The sequence below is a fragment of the Scyliorhinus canicula genome, chromosome 23 (genome assembly GCF_902713615.1).
Source record: "Scyliorhinus canicula chromosome 23, sScyCan1.1, whole genome shotgun sequence".
Taxonomy (NCBI): domain Eukaryota; kingdom Metazoa; phylum Chordata; class Chondrichthyes; order Carcharhiniformes; family Scyliorhinidae; genus Scyliorhinus; species Scyliorhinus canicula.
Genome location: NC_052168.1, coordinates 17,692,313 through 17,719,051, shown reverse-complemented (window position 1 = coordinate 17,719,051; position 26,739 = coordinate 17,692,313). Strand labels below are relative to the sequence as shown.

Here is a 26,739-nt window from a genome sequence, read left to right as displayed (position 1 = left end):
ATCCCCTCTCACTCTTCTAATCTCCAATGAATATAATCCTAACTGATTCAGTCTCTCCTCATATGATAGTCCCGCCATCCCAGAAATCAGCCTGGTAAACCTTTGCTGCACTCCCTCCATAGCAAGTACACCTTCCTCAGTTAAGGACAAGAAAACTGCATGCAATACTCCAGATGTGGCCTCACCAATGCCTGTACATAAGAACATAAGAACATAAGAACTAGGAGCCGGAGTAGGCCATCTGGCCCCTCGAGCCTGCTCCGCCATTCAATTAGATCATGGCTGATCTTTTGTGGACTCAGCTCCACTTTCCAGCCCGAACACCATAACCCTTAATCCCTTTATTCTTCAAAAAACTATCTATCTTTACCTTAAAAACATGTAATGAAGGAGCCTCAACTGCTTCACTGGGCAAGGAATTCCATAGATTCACAACCCTTTGGGTGAAGAAGTTCCTCCTAAACTCAGTCCTAAATCTACTTCCCCTTATTTTGAGGCTATGCCCCCTAGTTCTGCTGTCACCCGCCAGTGGAAACAACCTGCCCGCATCTATCCTATCTATTCCCTTCATAATTTTAAATGTTTCTATAAGATCCCCCCCTCATCCTTCTAAATTCCAACGAGTAAAGTCCCAGCCTACTCAACCTCTCCTCATAATCCAACCCCTTCAGCTCTGGGATTAACCTAGTGAATCTCCTCTGCACACCCTCCAGCGCCAGTACGTCCTTTCTCAAGTAAGGAGACCAAAACTGAACACAATACTCCAGGTGTGGCCGCACTAACACCTTATACAATTGCAACATAACCTCCCTAGTCTTAAACTCCATCCCTCTAGCAATGAAGGACAAAATTCCATTTGCCTTCTTAATCACCTGTTGCACTTGTAAACCAACCTTCTGTGACTCATGCACTAGCACACCCAAGTCTCTCTGAACAGCGGCATGCTTTAATATTTTATCGTTTAAATAATAATCCCGTTTGCTGTTATTCCTACCAAAATGGATAACCTCACATTTGTCAACATTGTATTCCATCTGCCAGACCCGAGCCCATTCACTTAACCTATCCAAATCCCTCTGCAGACTTCCAGTATCCTCTGCACTTTTCGCTTTACTACTCATCTTAGTGTCATCTGCAAACTTGGACACCTTGCCCTTGGTCCCCAACTCCAAATCATCAATGTAAATTGTGAACAATTGTGGGCCCAACACGGATCCCTGAGGGACACCACTAGCTACTGATTGCCAACCAGAGAAACACCCATTTATCCCAACTCTTTGCTTTCTATTAATTAACCAATCCTCTATCCATGCTACTACTTTACCCTTAATGCCATGCATCTTTATCTTATGCAGCAACCTTTTGTGTGGCACCTTGTCAAAGGCTTTCTGGAAATCCAGATATACCACATCCATCGGCTCCCAGTTATCTACTGCACTGGTAATGTCCTCAAAAAATTCCACTAAATTAGTTAGGCATGACCTGCCTTTAACGAACCCATGCTGCGTCTGCCCAATGGGACAATTTCTATCCAGATGCCTCGCAATTTCTTCCTTGATGATAGATTCCAGCATCTTCCCTATTACCGAAGTTAAACTCACTGGCCTATAATTTCCTGTAATGCAGTGAAATATCTCTATTCCTATACTCAAATCCTCTCGCTATGAAGGCTAACATATCATTTGCCTTATTTACTGCCTGCTGTCCCTGCGCGCTTACTTTCAGTGACTGATGCACAAGGACGCCAAGGTCTCCACCTCTCTCAATTTACACGCATTCAGATAATAATCTGCCGTCTTATTTTTGCAACTGAAACGGATAACCTCACATTTATCCACATTATTCTGCATCTGCCTTGCATGTGCCCTCTCACTCATCCTGTCCAAATCCTGCTGAAGCATCTCTGCATCCTCCTAACAGCTCACCTTCCCACCCAACTTTGTATCATCTGCAAATTTGGAGGTAATACATTTTGTTCCCTCGTCCAAATCATTAATATATAATGTGAACAGTTGAGGTCCAAGCACAGACCCCTGCGATATCCAACTAATTGCCTGCCAATCAGAAAAATACTAATTTATTCCAACGTTTTGCTTCCTGTCTGCTAACCAGCTTTTTATGCATCTCTAGACACTACCCATAATCCCATGCGCTTTAACTTTACATGTTAAACTGCTACGTGAGACCTTGTTGAAAGCCTTCTGAAAGTCTAAATAAACCACATCCACCAGTTCTCCCTGGTCAACTCTATTAGTTACATCTTCAAAGAATTCTAGTAGATTGGTCAAGCATGATTTCCCTTTCGTAAATCCATGCTGACTTTGTCTGATTACACCACTGCTTTCCAAATGCTGTGCTACGAAATGATTGATAATGGACTCCAGCAACTTCCCTACTACCGACTCACTGGTTAGGCTCACTGGTCTACAGTTCCTTGTTTTATCTCTACCTCCCTTTTGAATAGCAGGGTTACTTTTGCTCCCCTCCAGTCTTGAGGAACTATTCCTGAGTCCAAAGGATTTTGGAAAATGACCACCAATGGATCTATTATCTCCAGGGCTACATCCTTAAGTACTCTGGGATGCAGATTATCAGGCCCTGGAGATTTGTTTGCCTTCAATCCAATTCATTTCCCCAAAACCATTTCTTTACTAATACTACTTTCCTACAGCTCCTCACTAAAAATGAAAATCGCTTATTGTCACAAGTAGGCTCCAATTAAGTTATTGTGAAAAGCCCCTAGTCACCATATTCACCTTGATAAAGAATTCAACCATATTATGGTCACTCATCCCCAAGGGTTCTCTCACCAACTAATTGCCAACTAATCCTTTCCCATTACACAACACCCAGTCCAAGATGGCCTGTTTCCTCGTTGGTTCCTACGCAGAGCGTTAATCCAGTGTCTGCACAATGATCTACTGCTCCTATGCAGCAATTTCATCTTGCAATATCTACTGCTCCTGTGCAGAATCTTAATCCAGTGGCTGCTGCATGGTCTACTGCTCCTATGCAGAGTGCTATTCCAATAGCTGCAGTTTGGTTGGTATAAGACTGGTGTAGATGGCCGCTGGATGTGCAGAACACCCTCGAGACGCCATGGGTCCTGAGAGCTTGGCTTATGACTGCATCACCTTAGTTTAAATGGCACCAGTCTGATTGGATGGTGGAGGGGCAGAGGTGAGGATTACAAATGTTACTTCCCTGAAAGATGGAGGATAAACCCAGCATCCTAGTAATCTTATTGGACAGCTGCAAGAGCCTGCATTCACCCTTTAGTGTTGAGGTCCATGGTCATGCACAATGCCCTCTGCCATTTTGGAGCCAGAGTCCACCATGTTGTAAGCCAGGAACTCTTGCAAATCTTGGTCATCAGTATTTTCCTGCAGGCCACCCCATTGTGTTCCTCATGTGTGCTCTCTGTGGCGGCACCTGCCAATTGGTGACCTAACACGTGAAGTATCACCCCCCCCCCCCCTTCCCCCTCCCACCCCCTGCCACTACCATCTGAAAGGACAAGGGCAGCAGATACCTGGGAACCCCACCATCTGCAAGTTCCCTTCCAAGTCACTCACCATCCTGACTTGGAAATATATCGGTATTCTTTCACTGTCACTGGGTCAAAATTCTGGAACTCCCTCCCTAACAGCTCAGTGGGTATACCCACACCACATGGCCTGCAGCGGTTCATGAATGCAGCTCACTACCACCTTCTCAAGGATAATTAGGGATAGCCAACAAATGCTGGCCTAACCAGCGAAGCCCACATCCCGCAAAAATTAATTTTTAAAAAGCCTGGTTGCAGCACATTAATGCCCAATGGCTCACCACATGCAAATACCAACTCTACATTAAGCTTGAAAGTTTGCACAGCGCCAATATCTGAGCTGATAGTACGAGTGTCAGACCGAATAACATTAATTCTTCAACAGGGGTGCGATATTGTTCCTGGCCTTCATCTTAGGATTCCTGAGCCTGGCACCTGGCAGCTCTCAGATGTCTGAAATCAGGAGTGAAGATTTGGGTGATCGAAAGGTGGTGAGGTGAAAGCAAGAGGTCCCTGGTCACATGATCTGCAGCTTGCTCTTCAGGATGAAGTGGGAATTGAGAAAGGGCATAAGGCCGGAATGAACCATCGCTCTTTTTCACAGTGCCACTTTCTGCCTCATGGTGCCGCTCTGTCACAATGTCATACTGTCTCACCGTGTCCCTCTCCGTTCATGGTACCTAACCAAACATTGCTTTAAAATACTCAGCCTGGTAGCAGTGGTGCTCCCACATTTGAAATTCCTGCCACTCAAAGCAGCTGCCTGATGCTTTAACGGTTTTATGCAGTTGGTGAATGAGTGACACCTGAGCTGCAAGAAATTCCATTTCTGGGGCAAAATTGTGCAAAATAAAAATCAGCCAAGATTTCCACTCTCATAGAAAATAGAACGATACAGCGCAGTACAGGCCCTTCGGCCCTCGATGTTGCACCGACATGGAAAAAATCTAAAGGCCATCTAACCTACACTATGCCCTTATCATCCATATGCTTATCCAATAAATTTTTAAATGCCCTCAATGTTGGCGAGTTCACTACTGTTGCAGGTAGGGCATTCCACGGCCTCACCACTCTTTGCGTAAAAAACCCACCTCTGACCTCTGTCCTATATCTATTACCCCTCAATTTAAGGCTATGTCCCCTCGTGCTAGCCACCTCTATCCGCGGGAGAAGGCTCTCGCTGTCCACCCTATCTAACCCTCTGATCATTTTGTATGCCTCTATTAAGTCACCTCTTAACCTCTTCTCTCTAACGAAAACAACCTCAAGTCCATCAGCCTTTCCTCATAAGATTTTCCCTCCATACCAGGCAACATCCTGGTAAATCTCCTCTGCACCCGTTCCAAAGCTTCCACGTCCTTCCTATAATGAGGCGACCAGAACTGTACGCAATACTCCAAATGCGGCCGTACTAGAGTTTTGTACAACTGCAACATGACCTCATGGCTCCGGAACTCAATCCCTCTACCAATAAAGGCCAACACACCATAGGCCTTCTTCACAACCCTATCAACCTGGGTGGCAACTTTCAGGGATCTATGTACATGGACACCGAGATCCCTCTGCTCATCCACACTACCAAGAATTTTACCATTAGCCAAATATTCCGCATTTCTGTTATTCTTTCCAAAGTGAATCACCTCACACTTCTCCACATTAAACTCCATTTGCCACCTCTCAGCCCAGCTCTGCAGCTTATCTATGTCCCTCTGTAACCTGCAACATCCTTCCGCACTGTCTACAACTCCACCGACTTTAGTGTCGTCTGCAAATTTACTCACCCATCCTTCTGCGCCCTCCTCTAGGTCATTTATAAAAATGACAAACAGCAACGGCCCCAGAACAGATCCTTGTGGTATGCCATTCGTAACTGAACTCCATTCTGAACATTTCCCATCAACTACCACTCTCTGTCTTCTTTCAACTAGCCAATTTCTGATCCACATCTCTAAATCACCCTCAATCCCCAGCCTCCGTATTTTCTGCAATAGCCGACCGTGGGGAAGCTTTACTGAAATCCATATACACCACATCAACTGCTCTACCCTCGTCTACCTGTTCAGTCACCTTCTCAAAGAACTCAATAAGGTTTGTGAGGCATGACCTACCCTTCACAAAACCATGCTGACTATCCCTAATCATATTATTCCTATCTAGATGATTATAAATCGTATCTTTTATAATCCTCTCCAAGACCTTAACCACCACAGACGTTAGGCTCACCGGCCTATAGTTACCGGGGTTATCTCTACTCCCCTTCTTGAACAAAGGGACCACATTTGCTATCCTCCAGTCCTCTGGCACTATTCCTGTAGCCAATGATGACCTAAAAATCAAAGCCAAAGGCTCAGCAATCTCTTCCCTGGCTTCCCAGAGAATCCTAGGATAAATCCCATCCGGCCCCGGGGACTTATCTATTTTCACCTTGTCCAGAATTGCCAACACTTCTTCCCTACGCACCTCAATGCCATCTATTCTAATAGCCTGGGTCTCAGCATTCTCCTCCACAATATTATCTTTTTCTTGAGTGAATACTGACGAAAAGTATTCATTTAGTATCTCGCTTATCTCCTCAGCCTCCACACACAACTTCCCACCACTGTCCTTGACTGGCCCTACTCTTACCCTAGTCATTCTTTTATTCCTGACATACCTATAGAAAGCTTTTGGGTTTTCCTTGATCCTACCTGCCAAAGACTTCTCATGTCCCCTCCTTGCTCGTCTCAGCTCTCTCTTTAGATCCTTCCTCGCTTCCTTGTAACTATCAAGCGCCCCAACTGAAACTTCATGCCTCATCTTCACATAGGCCTCCTTCTTCCTCTTAACAAGAAATTCCACTTCTTTGGTAAACCACGGTTCCCTCGCTCGACCCCTTCCTCCCTGCCTGACTGGTACGTACTTATCAAGAACATAGCTGTTCCTTGAACAAGCTCCACATATCCAGTGTGCCCAACCCTTGCAGCCTACTTCTCCAACCAACACATCCTAAGTCATGTCTAATGGCATCATAATTGCCCTTCCCCCAGCTATAACTCTTGCCCTGCGGGGTATACTTATCCCTTTCCATCACTAACGTAAAGGTCACCGAATTGTAGTCACTGTTTCCAAAGTGCTCACCTACCTCCAGATCTAACACCTGGCCTGGTTCATTACCCAAAACCAAATCCAATATGGCCTCGCCTCTTGTTGGCCTGTCAACATATTGTGTCAGGAAACCCTCCTGCACACATTGTACAAAGAACGACCCATCTAATGTACTCGAACTATATCTTTTCCAGTCAATATTTGGAAAGTTAAAGTCTCCCATAACAACTACCCTGTTACTTTCGCTCTTTTCCAGAATCATCTTCGCCATCCTTTCCTCTACATCCCTAGAACTATTAGGTGGCCTATAGAAAACTCCCAACAGGGTGACCTCTCCTTTCCTGTTTCTAACCTCAGCCCATACTACCTCAGAAGAAGAGTCCCCATCTAGCATCCTTTCCGCCACCGTAATACTGTCCTTGACTAGCAGCGCCACACCTCCCCCTATTTTGCCCCCTTCTCTGAGCTTACTAAAACACCTGAACCCCGGAACCTGCAACAACCATTCCTGTCCCTGCTCTATCCATGTCTCTGAAATGGCCACAACGTCGAAGTCCCAGGTACCAACCCATGCTGCCAGTTCCCCTACCTTATTTCGTATACTCCTGGCATTGAAGTAGACACACTTCAAACCACCTACCTGAACACTGGCACCCGCCTGCGAAGTCAAATCTGTGCTCCTGACCTCTATACTCTCAATCTCCCGTACCCCAAAACTATAATCCAGGTTCCCATGCCCCTGCTGAATTAGTTTAAACCCCCCCAAAGAGCACTAACAAATCTCCCCCCCAGGATATTGGTGCCCCTCAGGTTCAGATGTAGACCATCCTGTCTATAGAGGTCCCACCTTCCCCAGAAAGAGCCCCAGTTATCCAGAAATCTGAATCCCTCCCGCCTGCACCATCCCTGTAGCCACGTGTTTAATTGCTCTCTCTCCCTATTCCTCATCTCACTATCACGTGGCACGGGCAACAACCCAGAGATAACAACTCTGTTTGTTCTCGCTCTGAGCTTCCATCCTAGCTCCCTAAAGGCCTGCCTGACATCCTTGTCCCCTTTCCTACCTATGTCGTTAGTGCCAATGTGGACTACGACTTGGGGCTGCTCCCCCTCCCCCTTAAGGACCCGGAAAACACGATCCATCACTACCCACCCACCCACAGTGTGTAATATCAACTTTGTGGGTGTCAAGTGACTTTGGGGCAGCACGGTAGCATGGTGGTTAGCATAAATGCTTCACAGCTCCAGGGTCCCAGGTTCGATTCCAGGCTGGGTCACTGTCTGTGTGGAGTCTGCACGTCCTCCCCGTGTGTGCGTGGGTTTCCTCCGGGTGCTCCGGTTTCCTCCCACAGTCCAAAGATGTGCGGGTTAGGTGGATTGGCCATGCTAAATTGCCCGTAGTGTAAGGTTAATGGGGGGGATTGTTGGGTTACGGGTATAGGGTGGATACGTGGGTTTGAGTAGGGTGATCATTGCTCGGCACAACATCGAGGGCCGAAGGGCCTGTTCTGTGCTGTACTGTTCTATGTTCTAAGTAGGGGCGGGATAAGGATTGGCTGTGATGCCCTCTGCAGTCTAATAGCCTGTCAACTATCACTGCTTGGATGGGAGGGGAACACTTGCAATACGTAAGGTTTGGCCCTCTGTTGTGGAAGGGGGAGAGGGGCAGAATGGCCGAGGGTGCCTGCGCCTTTAAATCGGTGTAACTGACACGAGGAAGTGAATCTTTTGAATACAATGGCCAATGAGGGGCTGTTGGTGATTGATAGCAGAGCTGTCCAATCGGCGGCGTGGGCGGGCGCAGTCCCCGGCCCCTGATTGGAGGGGGGAGGGGCTGGGTGGGGTCTCTGTTGCCCCGCCCACAGGGTCGAGGGCCGGGCGGAGTTTCCGCCCCTGTCACCCCGCGTTCCGCTGTTGCCCCTCGCCCCTTTCCCCAGGCGCTCTGCCCGGCCTGGCCCTTTGATTCCCGGCGGCGGGCTGGGGAAGCGATGAGCAGCTCCGCAGCCTCGTTTGAAGTGGATCAGCTCCCGAGGTGGGTGATCAGAGCCGTTATTCGCGGTTAAACAATGTGTGTGTGGGCATTCCCCCCCTCTCCCTCTCCTCTCTCGCTGCCGCTTTACAACCTGCCAAACCCGGGCGATGCCAGTGTCACAAGGGCGAGGATTGAAGCAGCCGTGGGCTGCTCATCTGTCCCAGTCACAATCTCAGGGAGGGAGCTGACTGGAAACGTCTGTGCGCACTCACCTGGACCTGTGACTTGAATGGCAGAGGCATCACAGACAATTGAAGGCCAGGCCTTGTGCAGCCCCCCCACCTTGTCTCCAGGGAAGAAGTCTCTGCATTGTGTGCGATTAACCAGAAACTGGCTCCTGGGGATGGCAAGATGGACTGAGCCCCTTTTATTCAGGGCACTGTGGACTGAACCCCTCTTATTCAGGGCACTGTGGACTGAGCCCCTCTTATTCGGGGCACTGTGGACTGAGCCCCTCTTATTCGGGGCACTGTGGACTGAGCACCTCTTATTCAGGGCACCGTGGACGAGAGTCACTCCCCCTCTGGTAATGCCACCGCATTAAATCGACATTAGATGTCATTAATATGCAAGCATGCCAAGGATCCTGTCAGCCTTCTGGCCAGAACAGTGGGCAGCACTGCTGCCTCATAGCGCCAGGGACCCAGGTTCGTCTCCGCCCTCGGGTGATGTCTGGAGTTTGCACGCTCTCTCCTTTTCTACGTGGGTTTCCTCCGGGTGCTCCGGTTTCCTCCCACAGTCCAAAGATGTGCAGGTTAGGGGGATGTCCCTTAGTGTCCAAAAAGGTTAGGTTGGGTTACTGGGTTATGGAAGTAGGGTGAGGTGTGGGCCTAGGTAGGGTACTCTTTCTAAGGGTTGGTATAGACTCAATGGGCCGAATGGCCTCTTTCTGCACTGTAGAGGTTTTATGATTCCATGAATTTAGATCTTGTGGTTCAGGGGGAAGCAATGGGACATGTACTTACTGGACACTTGCCCCAGGACAAAATTCAGGGGAGGGCCTGGAGGACTCCATTTGGTCACTGCGGAAGCTACTGCCTGCCTGGCTTGGTGATTTTTTAAAAAAACTCTAATTGGTGAGAGCGAGAAAGAAGGATACTGAGAAATCTAGAAGTCTGAAAGAGGAATTTGTAGTGAAAGGATTATTGAGTTTAGCGGTGGATGTGAGGTGAGAAATTGCCCATCAGTTCCATAACTGCTGGGACTCCAGCATTCTCCAATTTGATTCTCAACCATTGAGCTTTCAGGAAGTCAGCCATTTAGTCAATCACACCCAGATGTATGACTGAATTTTTGCTAAAGCCATCCAAAACTGATCTCCTGTCCACTCTCCCACAGTCCTGTAGCAATCCAAAAACTAACTCACTGCCCTGCTCTCTCTTGCCTACCTCCTCTGCTCCAGTGAAACTGGTCCCAATGAGACTAATATCTCATCTCATTTCAGCTACTGTTTCACACCCTGGTGAAGGGTGCATGGTCCATGCTGTCTGCTCATGCTAATGAGCTCTTGTGTTCTCAGCCTGTGGGCAGCCTGTGGGCGCATGGCGCCTGTGGGTGCATGGCTCCTGTGCTCACAACCTGGGGGCGCTTGGCGCTTGTGTTCTCAGCCTGGGGGCGCATTGCGCTTGTGTTCTCAGCCTGGGGGTCCTTGGCGCCTGTGCTCTCCGCCTGGGGGTGCACGGCGCTGTGCTCTCAGCCTGGGGGTGCACGGCGCTGTGCTCTCAGCCTGGAGGCGCACGCCATTTATGTGTTCAGTCTGGTGTTTGTGTGTGTTTATGTACCGAAGGCCAGCTATATGTCGTTTAGTCCTTTGGACTAGCCTCTGTTTTGTGCCCTAGACGTTGTAATCGGTTATTACTTTAGTCAGGCACAGGCCTTCTTGGATTTAACCAGTGGAGGCAGTGCAGAATGTATAAATGTACTTTTGTATCACAATTATCTGGATTAGGAAATGTGAAACTATTGGAGGTGCCCCGTCTCTGAGAGTACTCCATGGTGATCAGTCAGGTCTTGGCTCCGACTAGCTATAGTTAGATGCATACAGCACAGAAAGCCATTCAGCCTAGCTTTGTTAGATTTATCCAATTAGTTCCACACAGCTCTTTTTTTTTAAAATTCCCTTCACGTGCTTTTACAATTCTCTCTTTAATATTGAATGCAATGATTGAATCTTCTTTCGCCAGCCTTTCAAGCAGAGCACACCAGATCATGACAATTTGCTGAGTCAAAAACAGAAACCATTTCCTCATGTTGTCTCTGGTTCATTTGTTAATCACACAAATCTGAGTACCTGGTTATCAATCCTCCTGCCACTGAAAGCAGTTTCTTCTAATCTACTCTCTCAAAATCATTCATAACATTATACTCTCAAGATCGTTCATGAATTTGAACACCTCTATCGAATCTTCTCAACCTTCTTTACTCTTGAGGCGGCACAGTGGCGCACTGCTTAGCACTGCTGCCTCACGGCACCGAAGACCCGGGCTCGATTCCAGACCAGGGTCATTGTCCATGTGGAATTTGCACATTCTCCCCGTGTCTGTATGAGTCTCGCTCCCACAATGTGCAGGGTAGGCAGATTGGCCACGCTCAATTGCCCTTAATTGTAAAGAAATAAGTGTGTACTCTAAATTTCTTTTTTTTTAATAAACAATTTTATTGAGGTAGTTTTTGGCTTTATAAACAGTTACAGACATCATCAGAAAGGAAGCAAAAAAGGCAAAAATGTGCAAACATCCACGTACTTTCAATACTTCCATCGTACCGTATTGCACAAGCCCGCTCCCCTCCCACCCGTACTACCCGCCATATTTTCCCTCCTACTCTACTCTACCCCCCCCCCTCCCCCCACCCCCCTGCTGACGCTCACTCTCCCGCAAAGAAGTCAATAAATGGTTGCCACCTCCGGGTGAACCCCTGCACAGATCCCCTCAAGGCGAACTTAATTTTTTCCATCCCCAGGAAACTTGACATGACCGCAAGCCACCACTCAGTCTTCGGGGGCTTTGAGTCCCTCCACGCCAATAATATTCGTCGCCGGGCTATCAGGGAAGCAAAGGCCAGCACATCGGCCGCTTTCTCCCCCTGGACGCCCGGGTCTTCCGAAACCCCAAAAATTGCCACCCCTGGACTCATCACCACCCTTGTTTTTAGCACCTGGGACATGACCCCCGCAAATCCCTCCCAGTACCCCCTCAGCTCAGGGCATGCCCAAAACATGTGCACATGGTTCGCTGGTCCTCCCGCGCACCTAGCGCATTTGTCCTCTATCCCGAAAAATTTGCTCATCCGAGCCACCGTCATATGGGCCCGGTGAACGACCTTAAATTGGATCAGCCCGAGCCTGGCACATGTCGCGGTCGAGTTTACCCTACTCAGGGCCTCTGCCCACAGCCCATCCTCCATTTCCCCGCCTAGCTCCTCCTCCCATTTAAGTTTCAGTTCCTCTGTCTGGGACCCTTCCTCCTTCATGAGCACCTTATAAATACCTGAGACTCTACCCTCCCCTTCGTCCCTCCCAGAGACTATTCTGTCTAGGATCCCCATTGGCGGGAGGCGTGGGAAAGATGGGACCTGTCTACGAACAAAGTCCCGCAGCTGTAGGTATCTAAAATCATTTCCCCTTACCAACCCAAATTTCTCCTCCAAGCTCCTCAAACTCGCGAAGCTCCCTTCCAGGAACATATCACCCACCCTTCCCGCCCCTGCTCGCCGCCATACTCGGAACCCCCCATCCATACTGCCGGGGGCAAACCGATGGTTGTCGCAGATTGGCGCCCAGACAGACGCCCCCATCTCCCCCACATGCCTCCTCCACTGGCCCCATATCCGCAGGGTCGCCACCACTACCGGGCTGGTGGTGTACTTGGCCGGCGGCAGCGGTAGAGGAGCCGTGACCAGGGCTTCCAAACTGGAGCCCCTGCACGAAGCCGCCTCCACCCGCTCCCAAATAGACCCCGTACCCACCATCCACTTCCTTATCATAGCGATGTTGGCCGCCCAGTAATAATTGACCAGACTCGGCAACGCCAGCCCCCCCTCGCTGCGGTTCCTCTCCAACATTGCCTTCTTCACCGCCCAGACTTTCCCGCCCAGACAAAGCTCATGATCAGCCCGTTAACTCTTTTGAAGAAGGACTGTGGGATAAAGATCGGGAGGTACTGAAAAATAAACAAAAATCGAGGGAGGATTGTCATCTTTACAGTCTGCACCCTCCCTGCCAGCGACAGCGGGAGTGCATCCCATCTCCGAAACTCTCCCTTCATTTGCTCCACCACCCTGGCCAAATTTAACTTATGCAGCCTGCCCCAGTCTCGTGCCACCTGGATTCCCAAATACCGGAAATTTTCCTCAACTAACCTAAACGGTAGCCCTCTCAATCTGTTCTCCTGGCCCCTTGCCTGTACCACAAACATTTCACTCTTGACCGTATTTAATTTGTATCCTGAGAACTGGCCGAACTCCCTCAGCATTCCCAGTATAGTTCCCATCCCGGCCACTGGGTCCGACACGTACAGGAGCAGGTCGTCTGCATAAAGAGAAACCCTATGTTCAACCCCGCCCCTCACCATCCCCTTCCAACCCTCTGCGGCTCTCAGCGCAATCGCCAGCGGCTCTATGGCCAGCGCAAACAGCAGCGGGGAGAGCGGGCAGCCCTGCCTGGTCCCTCGGTACAACCTAAAGTACTCCGACACTTCTCTGTTGGTCCTGACGCTGGCTCTCGGGGCCTGATATAATAATTTGATCCAATCCACCAATCCCTCCCCGAACCCAAACCATCCGAGCACCACCCATAGATATTCCCACTCCACCCGGTCAAAGGCCTTCTCGGCGTCCATAGCCACCACTATCTCCACCTCTCTACCCGCCGGGGGCATCATTATCACATTGAGCAATCTCCTCAGATTGGCCGCCAGCTGCCTACCTTTCACGAACCCCGTTTGATCCTCCCCAATCACCTCCGGTACACAGTCCTCCATTCTACCCGCCAGTACCTTTGCCAGGAGCTTGGCATCTACATTAATCAGGGAGATTGGCCTGTAGGACCCGCACACCTCCGGGTCTTTACCCCGCTTTAATATCAGAGATATGGTGGCTTGTGACATCGTCGGCGGCAGGGTCCCTCTGTCCCTTGCCTCATTGAAAACCCTCGCCAAGACCGGGCCCACCAGCTCCGAGAACTTCCTATAAAACTCTACTGGGTATCCATCCGGCCCCGGGGACTTCCCTTTAGGCCCCCCAATACCTCCCCTACTCTAATCGGGGCCCCCAGCTCTTCCACTCGCCCCCCCCCCAACTGTTGGGAATGTTAACCCATCCAGAAACCTTTTCATCCCCTCCGGTTCTTCTGGCGGCTCCGAAGTATACAGCTTACGATAGAAGTCCCGGAATACCCTATTCAATTCTACCGGATCCTCCACTTTGTGCCCCCCCTCGTCCCTCACTCTACCTATTTCCCTGGCCGCCTCCCTCCTCCCAAGTTGCTGCGCTAACAGTCTGCTAGCCTTTTCCCCATACTCGTACACCACTCCCCTCGCCTTCCTAAGCTGTTTCACGGCCCTGCTCGTGGATAGTGCCCCCAGTTCCGCCTGTAGCCTCTGCCTCTCCCTGAGTAAAACCTCCCCCGGGGACTCCGCGTGCTCTTCATCTATCCGGCCCATTTCCCTGACCAATCTATCCATCTCTGCCCGGTCTGCCTTGGCTCTATGGGCCCCAATGTGTACTCTAAATTTCTACAAAAAAAAACTTCTTTACTCTAAAAAGAACAATCCCAACTTCTCCAGTCTCTTCTAGTCGTACAATTCTGGTAAATCTCTTTTACACTCTCACTAAGAGTTTGGCATCCTTCCTGAAAGGTTGGCCACCATACTCCAGTGAAGGTCTAATAATAATCTTTATTATTGTCACAAGTAGGCTTACATTAACACTGAAATGTTAATTTCACCCACCCGGCTTACTCACTTTTCCAACTTCTTCCATCGGGCAGGAGATTCAGAAGTCTGAGAACACGGACGAACAGACTCAAAAACAGCTTCTTCCCCACTGTCACCAGACTCCTAAACGACCCTTTTATGGACTGTCCTCATTAATACTACACCCTGTCTGCTTCATCCGATGCCAATGCTTATGTAGTTACATTGTATATATTGTGTAGCCCTATTATGTATTCTCATGTACTTTCTTGAATTCTGTTCAATTCCCTTTCTTCCAATGTACTGAATGATCTGTTGAGCTGCTTGCAGAAAAATACTTTTCACTGTACCTCGGTACACGTGACAATAAACAAATCCAATCCAATCCAATCCAAAATGTTACTGTGAAAATCCTCTCCAGTATTTTAGAAAGGTTTGGCATAACTTCCTTGCTTTTATACTGTTACCATAGTAATAAAACTAAGGACCACTTTTTTTAAAAACAGCTTTCTGAACATTTCCTGCTGCCATCAACTATTTGTGCTTGTACACCTTTTCAAATTGTACCATTGAGTGTTTGGGTCCTTGGCGGCGTGAGGCAGCACTGCTATCCACTGTACCACCGTGCCGCCCCTGAAATTGTGCCATTGCATTAACATTCTCCTCATTCTTTCTTCAAAATTAAGCACTATATATTTTTCTACATGAAATTTTGTCTGCCAATTAATTTGGAAGATCTGTACCTCCTCCCTTTTTCTGTTTCCCTGAGGTCTCCCCTCAGCAAACTTTGAAATGGTAACCTGTATTTCCAAATCCAGGTCCTTGATGTACATCAAAGATCCACTGATTCCACTGTGTATCGCCGTTCAATCTGAAAAACAATCTTTCTCCGCTACTGCCCCCTTTCTATCCCTTAGACAATATTCTATCTACACTGCCAGTCCATCTAATCCCGAGGGCTTTAATTTAGCTGACAAATCCATTTTGTCAAATGCCTTTTTGAAAATCAATATGCACAATATCATCAAACCGCATTATCCTCTGTTACATCATCAGATAACTCAATCAAGTTAATCAAACACCATTTATATTTAACAAATGATTTGTTGATTTGGAAACATTAGTCCATACTTCTTGAATTGCTGGCTAAAGTTGCCTGCACTAGATTTAGATTTATTGTCATGTGTACCAAGGTACAGTGAAAGTATTGTTCTGCGTACAGTCCAGGCAGATCGTTCCATACATGAAAAACATAGGACATGCAATAAAAACACTATGTAAATAATGATCTTTATTAGTGTCACAAGTAGGCTTACATTAACACTGCAATGAAGTTACTGTGTTCGGGTACACTTGAGGGAGAATTCAGAATATCCAATTCACCTAACAAGCACGTGTTTCGGGATTACATAGACATCGGGTGAAGCGTATGGAGTGCTGTGCTACATAGAAGAGAAGATGCGTCGGGAGATCAGTTCAGTCTGTAAGAGGGTCATTCAGAAGAGGAACAAGCTGTTTTTGAATCTTTTAGTGCGTGTTGTCAGACTTTTGTATCTTCTGCCTGATAGAAGAGAGAATAACCCAGGTGGGAGGAGTCTTTGATTATGCTGCCTGCTTTCCCAAGGCAGCAGGAGGTGTAGATAGAATCAGTAGATTATTCTCTTAAAACATTCCCCACCATCGTTGTTACACTAACTAAACTGTCGTTACAGGGTTTAAACTTCCCCCTTTTAAAAAAAATTATATTTATTGAGGTTTTACATTTTAACAACGCAATGAAACCACAGGAATGGTACAGTATCGCAAGAAAAAGTAAAGGCTCAACATACATGAATACAGAGGGAACAGGAGAATAGCAGTACAATTGGGTCGATACAATCGTTAGACATAACTAAAAGCCCCAGCAGAGAAGAATGGACAAAAGGATAAAGGCATGAAGATATGGTAAAATGCTGCACAACGTCCCATGTGGCGATTGCTCACAATTACCACGAGAGTGAAGGATAGATTTTTTGTGCTATATTCAGGCTTGCACCAATATGCAGCTCCCTCAACCCCAGCAGCACTTGAAGCACCAATAACTCATCGCCATCTCCTTCCCTGGAATACCAGACCCGTCTGGACGGTAACCCTGCTGGATCCAATCATCGATTTATCATCCCCACCAATAAAAAAAGGGGGGGAAAAAAAACAAAGAAAATACATGGAAACTCAGTTCGAAAGGGATGTTACATATGTACCACACAACGCAAAATAACCCCAGTCTCAGGCCCAGTACGGAGCCAACATCATTCCATACAATCAGAGAGGGCCAGCATTTAGATTATGATCAGTGCTGTCAACGCCTCCCAACTAAAGGGACGGAGAACTACCAGGGGTGGATCACAGGGTAACAAGGGCCAGGTCCCAACTGTGTGTCCTATTTCCCCCTCCCCTCCCCCTCACCGTCATTGATGAAAAAGAGAAAATAAACTGCTCCCATCAAATAAGCGTCCTGACCACAAGGGAGGCAACAGGATTTCAAATACTCAACACCAGACCCCTGTGCACAGAGGAGCCAAGGAGCCCTCTCAGCATGTCCCTAATAAATGCCTTTGCAAAGGAACATCCTAAGCTCCAGGGGGCAACCGGATACCAACCACAGCACCGGACCCAGCACACTTCACATCGTGGGAGTTCAAGCAGACATTCTGCCAACCGTTGAACAGCTTGATCACGGAGCCGCAGGCCGCATACTGGTGATTGGTGGCGGGGACGAGCAAAGCAGCGCACAGAGGACGAGCGCCAGAGTGGAGCTCCAAGCTCAGGCCACTACTGGTAGCATTATGCGCCCACGTGGATCCCGTCAGCCCTTGTCTGTCTCTCTCTCTCTCTCTCTCTGCTGCCTCCTCCCCCACACCCACCGGCGCAGTGACTAGTACACAGCCCCACCTCGTGCTGCCTCGCCCTCTCAAATGGTGCAACCAATCCAGGACTACCTGCAGCGGCATTCTTAAACAGCGGATGTGGCCGTTGGGGACTTCTTCCTGCAATCGGGAAGGCTGCAACCAATCGTTCCACAACCCTCATGACACCAGCCAGCGACCCACCCATGCGTCGCGACCCTGAGTTTGAAAAACCATGGTTTAGTAGTCTGTCCAATGATATAAGTACTGTTCAGGGCCTATAAATTACTCGTACCAGTGTTTTCTGACCCTTGCTATTCCTAATTGCCAATCATGCTGATTCTACTATCCAAGTTTCTGTGTTAACGTTTTCTGTCATGAATAACCTGATGTCAACATTTACTTTTGATGCTGCCATCCTGATGGGATGGTAATGATTCCGTGTCTATCTAGCTCTGATCTATCTCACGCAGTGAATACTCTGAACACTGAGGAGAGCTGTAGATGTAATTCAGCATTGTCTTGCCTCAATATCCTTACTCTTTACTTTTCATTCTCTGCTGCCTGAATATGCGCATTAGTGACTCACGGGTTTGGGTCAAATTTGTGTGTAATGGGGACCCTAGGAAGTGCTTGAGCAAAGCCCACTAATGCAACATTGCATCTGCAGATAACGTACTGGCCCACTGATTGCGTGACACTGCATATCCAACCTACTGCCCACTGGCTGCGTGACACTGCATACCCAACCTACTGCCCACTGGCTGCGTGACACTGCACACCCAACCTACTGCCCACTGGCTGCGTGACACTGCACACCCAACCTACTGCCCACTGGCTGCGTGACATTGCACACCCAACCTACTGCCCACTGGTTGCGTGACACTGCACACCCGACCTACTGCCCACCGATTGCGTGACACTGCATACCCAACTGGCTATATGACACTGCACACTCAACCTACTGCCCACTGATTGCATGACACTGCACACCCAACCTGCCCACTGGCTGCGTGACACCGCACACCCAACCTGCCCACTGGCTGCGTGACACTGCACACCCAACCTGCCCACTGGCTGCGTGACACTGCACACCCAACCTGCCCACTGGCTGCGTGACACCGCACACCCAACCTGCCCACTGGCTGCGTGACACTGCACACCCAACCTGCCCACTGGCTGCGTGACACCGCACACCCAACCTGCCCACTGGCTGCGTGACACCGCACACCCAACCTGCCCACTGGCTGCGTGACACCGCACACCCAACCTGCCCACTGGCTGCGTGACACTGCACACCCAACCTGCCCACTGGCTGCGTGACACTGCACACCCAACCTGCCCACTGGCTGCGTGACACTCCTGTTGTTTTTAATTCTTGACACCCTACTATCAAAAGAATATTGACACCCTCCAGAGGGTTTGGAAACAAATGGAATTTAGAGCTTTAAATTACAAAATGTACTTGTTTCCATTTGAGAAAAACAGATTGAGGAGATTGTGGTTCAGACTCTTAAAATATTAAGAGGAATGGACCGTGTGGATTCAAGAAAAGAAACCGAGAACGTTAAGTATAAAGTTAGAGGAATTTGTTCCCTGATCAAACTGTTCATTTTAGATCCAATTACCGTTCTAAAAAATTGATTTATTAGTACAAAAAGGGGAAGGACATAGACTGAGAATTTGGATTAGTACTGAGAGAGGGACATGGACTGATAGGACCTGTATTGAGAAAGAGAGAGAAAGACCAGGTCTGAAGGTTTGGATCAATATCGAGAAAGGGAAAGGGGTGGGGACACGGGATGGGGAGCAGGGACTGTGTGTGGGATTTGATGGCCCTGAGATGCAGCGACCCAAACAATGTCGTTTGAAGGGAAGGAGATGATCGGAGGGAGAATCCTTTGGTTCCACTGAACAGAGGTTTGCTGGAGTCTGGTGATGTAATACTGGCTAGTATTACATTTTTCAGCTTGCATGAAGATTCAGGAATCCTACAGAAGGACATTCACAACACCCGGTGGTGTCATGTAGGAGGAAGTTACACATTGGGTGGCTCCTGCTCGAGGCTTGATTTTTAGAATTTAATGCCCGGTTCCAGGGGCAATTTTTCAACAAATAAGTGCAGGAAGACATGAGGAACGAGAGGGATATCTAAAGACCAAAAGAAAACCGCCGTGAAGAAGGGGGCGAGTGAAGGTTCGCCGTCTAGCGAAAGGGTCAGCTCGGCAACTGGAAAGATGGCAGAGGCTGTGTCTCTGGGTGGGGTTGCACTATTCGTGGCAGAAAAGCTGACCGAGGTGATGGCTGTGGAGTTTGAAAAGCAGTTTGCAAAGCACATGGAGGAATGAGATGATGGCAGCAATGATGGTGCTGGTAGAGGAGGCAATTGCCCTGATGAAGGAGCGGTGTCGAAGACGTCGGTAGAGGTGTGGGAGCAGGATGCGAAACTGAAAGGGGTGGATGAGGCCTTGTCGCAACACAGCGATCAGCTCGCCTCGATAGGTGAGGAGCCGCAGAGGGTGGTGAAGGCCAACAAAGGTCTGTGGGCGAAGGTGGAGGACATGGAGAACAGATCCAGGTGGCAAAATCTGAGGATCGTGGGCCTGCTCGAAGGGGTGGAGGATCCGTGTCCAAGATGTTGGAGGAGCTGTTGGGGGAGGGGGGAGAACTGGATTGCTCATTAAGGCCTAAACCGAAGGCGAATGAGCTGCCAAGACTGGCGATTATTTGTTTCCATAGGTCCCACGTGAAGGAGAAGGTCCTGAGTTTGGAGAAGCAGAAGCGGGAGGTGCAGTTGGCTGGAGCTGGTGTACGAATATACCAGGATTTAACCATGGAGTTGGCGAGGAGGCGGGTAGCCTTCAGCCAAGTGAAGACAGCACTGCATAACAGCAGTGTGCGGTTCAGCATAGTGTATCCAGTTAAGTTGAGGGTGACCTACAAGTCCAAAGACTTTTACTTTGAGGCGGTGGAAGCAGCAGAGGCATTTGTGAAGGCAGAAGGACTGAGGAGTTGAGTTGGGGGGGGGGGCGATGGGTTAGAATAGAGGAAGGTCTATGCAAGGGGTCGGGGTTGAGGGAGTTGGCAACGGCACCGCTCCCAGTGGCCCTGAGGAAGTACTCTGGGAGTCCGGTGGTGGTGGCAACACTGAAGATTTGGAGGGAGTTGAGGCAACACTTTAAGCTGGGGGCTGGGTTTGGGGAGATGTGATCAGGGGAATCACAGATTTGAGCTGGGGGGGGGCTAGATGGGATGAGAGGGGAATCAGCATATTAAAAGGCCTGTTCCAGGGGGGATGTTTTGCTGGTTTGAAAGAGTTGGGGTAGAAGTATAGACTCTGGCAAGGGGAAGGGTTTACATACTTGCAGGCCCAGGCTTTGCTAGGAAGGAGATTCAGAGCTTCCCGATAGAGCCAACCCCCCCCCTCATTGTTGGAAGAGGTACTGACGGCGGGGGGAATGGAGAAGGGGGTGGCGTTGGCGATCTACAGGAGGATTTTGGTGGAGGACGGGGCATCCATGGAGGGAATCAAAGCCAAGTGAGAGGAAGAGTTGGGGGAGATTATGGAAGATGGTTTGTGTTGTGAGGTGCTCCAGAGGGTGAACGCCTCAACTTCGTACGCGAGGTTGGGGCTGATACAACTGAAGATCGTGTACAGGGTGCATCTCACGGGGGCGAAGATGAGCCAACTCTTTAAGGACATATGCGAGCATTGTGGGAGGGGCCCCGCAAACCATGTACATATGATTTGGTCCTGTCCGAAGCTGGAGAGGTATTGGAGGGAGATACATGTGAACTTGGAACCAGGGCCCCTAGAAGCCATTTTTGGGGTATCGGACTGAGCTGCAGGATGGTGCGGGGGAGATGTTTTAGCCTATACCTTGCTGATTGCCTGGAGGCGGGTCCTGTTGGGGTGGAAGTCAGCTTCTCCACCCTGTGCCTCGGCTTGGGGGGGGGGGGATCAAATGGAATTTCTGATTCACAAAGGTTAAATTTGAGCTGAGGGGGATGAACGATAGGTTCTACAATTCATGGGGACTGTTTATTATGCACTTTTGAGATTTGGTTGCCATTGAAATTTGCGGGGGGGGGGTTGGGATTATTGTTATTTTTGATTACACTGTTTACTACTGATTGACTTAATTTGTTACCTGGAACGCACTGGTGGATGTTTTGGTCTGTATATTGAGGTTGTGCTGTTTTTGTTTGGGGGATTGTTATTGTATTTGTTTTTTGTTTGTTTTTACTTTTGTTGTTTATTTGATGAAAATGTTGAAAATGAGAATAAAAAGATTTTTTAAAAACACATTGAAATTTGCACATTGGAGAGTTTGGAGAAGGGCAACAATGACATATCTTGGACTTCATAAGAACACAGGACATAGGAGCAGGAGTAGGCCATGTGGCCTGTCGAGTCTGCACTGTCATTCAATTTGAACATGGCTGATCTTCAACCTCCACTTTCCTGCCCTCTTCCCATAGTCATTGATTTCTTGAGAAAACCAAACATCTACCTATGTTAACCTTAAGAATAATAATGATCTTTATTATTATCACAAGTAGGCTTACATTTTAAAAAATAATATATTACTAAGGTATTTGAAAAATGTTATAACACTAACAAAAACAATGACATCAACATAGTTAAAATAAACATCCCCTCCCCCCAGCCCAATCTTCACACACTTCAACCATACAACAACAATCTCTCTCTCTCCCCCCAACACACACAACCTTTGAATACTGCATCTGCTGACATTTTAAATTTTCCCCGAGAAAGTCAACGAACGGCTGCCACCTCCGGGAGAGCCCTAACATTGATCCTCTTAAGGCAAACGTTATTTTCTCAAGACTGAGAAACCCAGCCATGTCACTAACCCAGGTCTCTACACTCGGGGGCTTCGAGTCCCTCCACATTAATAAGATTCGTCTCCGGGCTACCAGGGAGGCAAAGGCCAGGAAGTCGGCCTCTTTCACCCCCTGAACTCCCGGATCTTCCGACACTCCAAAGATCACTACCTCCGGACTCGGCACTACCTGTGTTTTTAGCACCGTGGACATTGCCTTAGGAAAACCCTGCCAAAACCCTGTAAGCTTCGGGCATGCCCAAAACACGTGGACATGATTTGCTGGGCTTCCCGCGGACCTCGCACACCTATCCTCCACCCCGAAAAACATGCTCATCCTAGCCACTGTCATGTGTGCCCGGTGGACTACCTTAAATTGTATCAGGCTGAGTCTGGCACATAATGAGGAGATATTAACCCTGCTTAGGGCATCCACCCATAAACCTGCCTCTATCTCTCTTCCTAGCTCGTCCTCCCACTTGCCCTTAAGCTCCTCCATTGGAGTTTCCTCTGCCTCCATAAGCTCCTGATAAATATCCGATACCTTCCTCTCTCCCACCCAGGTACCGACAACTACTCTATCCCGCATCCCTCGTGGCGGCAGCAGCGGAAAGGCCGGCATCTTTTTTCCGGAAGTCGCGCACCTGCAAACACCTAAAACCATTCCCTGCTGGCAATTTAAATTTATCCTCCAAAGCTTTCAAGCTGGGAAAGCTCCCATCTATAAATAGATCCCCCATCCTTCTAATTCCTGCCCTCTGCCAACTCCAGAACCCGCCATCTAGCCTACCCAGTACAAACCTGTGGTTGTTATAAATCCGGGTCCAAATCGATGCTCCCTCCACTTTTTTATTTCTTTTCCACTGTCCTCAGATCCTCAGAGCCGCCACTACCACCGGAGTTGTGGATATCGGGCCAGCGAGAACGGCAGAGGTGCCGTTTCCAATGCTCCCAGACTGATGTCTTTACATGACACCGCCTCCATCCGCTCCCATGCCGACCCCTCCCCCACTACCCACTTCCTGATCATGGTTATATTAGCTGCCCAGTAGTATTTGCAGAAGTTCGACAGTGCCAACCCACCCTCCTGCGCTCCAGCAACAAGTAGGCTTACATTAACACTTACGTTATCATAGAATTTACAGTGCAGAAGGAGGCCATTCAGCCCATCGAGTCTGCACCGGCTCTTGGAAAGAGCACCCTACCCAAGGTCAACAACTCCACCCGATCCCCATAACCCAGTAACCCCACCCAACACTAAGGGCAATTTTGGACACTAAGGGAAATTTATCATGGCCAGTCCACCTAACCTGCACATCTTTGGACTGTGGGAGGAAACCGGAGCACCCGGAGGAAACCCAAGCACACACGGGGAGGATATGCAGACTCCGCACAGACAGTGACCCAAGCCGCGAATCGAACCCAGGTTTCTGCCGTTGTGAAGCAACAGTGCAAACCACAGTGCTACCGTGTTATTAATGAAGTATTCTCAAGTCTCTTGAGCTAGAGATTCACAACATCCTGAGTGAAGACATTTCTTATCATTTCAGTTCTAAATAATTGGACTCCTATCTTCAGACTGTCCCCGTGTTCTAGATTTCCCAATTAGGGAGAATCAACCACTCAATGATTACCCTGTCAAGCTTCTTCAGAAACTTGTATGTTTTGATGAGATCACCTCACATTCTTCCTAACTCCACAGAATGTAGACCCTGTTTACGCAGCCTCTGGCCAGAGGACAACCCTCCCCTTCCATGCTAGGAACAAGTCTAGTGAAACTTCCGAAGGACAATTAGAGATAGGCTTAGCCAACGACATCCACAAGCTATGAAAAGAATTTTAAAAACGACTGTTACTGTACCATCTCCCAAGACAATGAAAGTATATCGTTCCGTAGATATGGATGCCAAAACTGAGATCTGGGTGTGGCTTCACCAAAGTCTGTACAACTGTAGCAAGACCTCCTTAATCTGGTTCCCCAAACCCTTTGCAATAAAGGCCAATGTATCTTTAACTTCCAAGTTGCTTTGTGTACCTGCATGCTAACTTTGTGTTCTTTGTACAAGTACACCCACGTCTCTTTGAACATCCACACAGCAGTTTGTCAGAGTGCCTGGAAGCTTTTCAACTCCGATTAACCTTACCCATTTCATGCATTGTGTTTTTTTTAATACTGGGTATCACTGACCTCTGTTAATTCCCTTCACACCCAGTGTGTATCACTGATCCCTGCTCATTTACCTCACACCCAGTGTGTATCACTGATCCCTGCTCATTTACCTCACACCCAGTGTGTATCACTGATCTCTGTTCATTCCCTTCACACCCAGTGTGTGTCACTGACCTCTGTTCATTTCCCTCACACTCTGCGTGTACTGCTGATTCCAGCCTGCTCTCAACATGTGGTAGTGAAGTGACCCCAGCAGCAGTTGCTGATGCCCTGACAGTGTGGCGAGTGAGTGACTAGCAGTTGATGTTGTGTTCAGTCTGTTTCTGAAGGCGATGGAGCAGCTGGTGGTGTTGTGGTCAGTACTTTTATGATGCAATGCCAGTTCTTGTAGTTCTGACATTCTTGTTTTCTCATTTTCTTCTGTACTGCGTTGCTCAAATTTCAAATAGTTGGAGGAATGGAAGGAAACATTGGTGACTCATGCTGAAGCAGAGAGAGTAAAATGCTGAATGATGAACCAATCTGTAATTGGGATTATTTAATGTGAATTGTCAATTGCTCAACATTGCTGCTGTTTTGTCAACATGATGTTGAAATGTGGCTGTAACTCTGCACTACCTGCAGTATTGCAGAAGGCATCAAGTCACACATACAATTGCCAATCCGCATATCCAGTGCACTATATATCCCAGTGTTGTACAGAGACAGACCTGTCCCCACCAGTACTGTACCTCAGTGTTACACAGTGACAGACCCATCCCCACCAGTACTGTACCCAGTGTTACACAGTGACAGACCCGTTCCCACCAGTACTGTACCCCAGTGTTATACAGTGACAGACCTGTCCCCACCAGTATTGTACTCTAGTGTTATACATCTCCACCAGTACTGTACCAGTGTTAAATAATGACAGACCTCTCCCCACCAGTACTGTACCCAGTGTTTTACAGTGACAGACCTGACTTCACAGTAATGTGCCTGTTATACATTGATAGACCTGTCCCCACCAATGCTGTACCAGTGTTATACATTGATATACCTGTCCTCACCAGTACTGTACCCCAGTGTTACACAGTGACAGAGCCGTCTCCACCAGTACTGTACCCCAGTGTTACACAGTGACAGAGCCGTTTCTACCAGTACTGAACCCCTATGTTCTACAGTGACAGTCCTCTCCCCACCAGTACTGTAGCTAATTTTGTTTTACAGTGATAGACGTATACATGGACTGTTAAACAGTCCCTTTAACATCTCATGTATGTTGTCTCTTTAGGTGGCGATGTGGGTGTAATGGATTCTGCTTCCCTTTGAGTTTAGTTTGAGTTGCTGTCCCTCGGTGTGAGAGTATCAGAACCCGTTGAGGATGTCACGGCGTAGCACACGTCTTGCAGCAAGTGGTTACTATCAAGATGATGATGATGCCTCGAGCAGCAGTGGCGGATCTGTTACCGGGAGTGTTGTGTCCTACAAGGAGAGTCCCGTCAGGTGGGTCCCGCTAACTTTTAAAACTGTGTTCTCAATTAGCAACTCGACAGGAAACAGGTGTTTCCATTGTCTTGTCGAATCATTCTTTCCCAACTCTCCCCTGTCTGTTAAAGCAAAGCGAAACTAGAATGTAAATTTCAAAATTCTGTCAACTTGTCATCCTCAATCACCACTTTAAGATCGCGTTATACTGAAGAGATTTTAGAAATTAACCAATGAATTCCACTTTCATTGAGGTGTACAGTGGCCAGGAGAGGTTGGCATGTCTGGCAGCTGTTTTTACGGACCAAAGTGATTTGCAGCTTGATTAGGAAGTTGGGGCAGTTCTTACTCCAGAACTCACAGATAGGGCACTAGTGACTGTTACTGTGGTATAAAGCTTTCCTTCTCACTGTGAACCACACACTGTTGGTGCTGTAGACACACCTTGAATCGGGGTGTCTGTGACCATGACAATGATCGGCTGCGCAGTGCAAGACACTGAATAAAATTAGGGAACAGAAGAGGCTTAATGCTGTTTGGTCTTTTATGTCATACGAAGGAATCCACCAAACACCTCAACTTGTCCAAACCAGAATCTTTTATTGAGTCTCGTGTGGTAAGATGATAACCTGCTATAGACAACACGTTATCATGGAGTCTGTTTATTATCCCTCTGGAATCTGCACCTAGCACTGACCACTTGTATATCTTATTATCCCCTCAATCGTCTTCTGAAGATGGCCCGATGTGTCTCCCCTTGTATGAGAGTTACTGATCACATGACCTTGGTCTTGA

General features: G+C 48.3%; 1 protein-coding gene across 5 annotated transcripts in view; it reads left to right on the top strand.

The window, feature by feature from the left end:
• The window catches only part of LOC119956431 (SUN domain-containing protein 2-like), a 103,077-nt gene that overhangs the window by 4,059 nt on the left and 72,279 nt on the right, over window positions 1-26,739 (top strand). For 2 of the 5 annotated variants that reach the window (XM_038783648.1, XM_038783645.1), the window contains exons 1-2: window positions 8,494-8,663; window positions 25,751-25,962. The exons of 1 other annotated variant lie outside the window; for it this stretch is intronic. In XM_038783648.1, coding sequence (XP_038639576.1) covers window positions 25,841-25,962 — 122 coding nt within the window. In that variant the 5' untranslated portion in view covers window positions 8,494-8,663; window positions 25,751-25,840. Of the gene's footprint in view, window positions 1-3,932; window positions 4,098-8,493; window positions 8,664-25,750; window positions 25,963-26,739 lie in introns of those variants that run through there. 2 more of the 5 variants (XM_038783647.1, XM_038783646.1) reach the window with 2 other exon arrangements.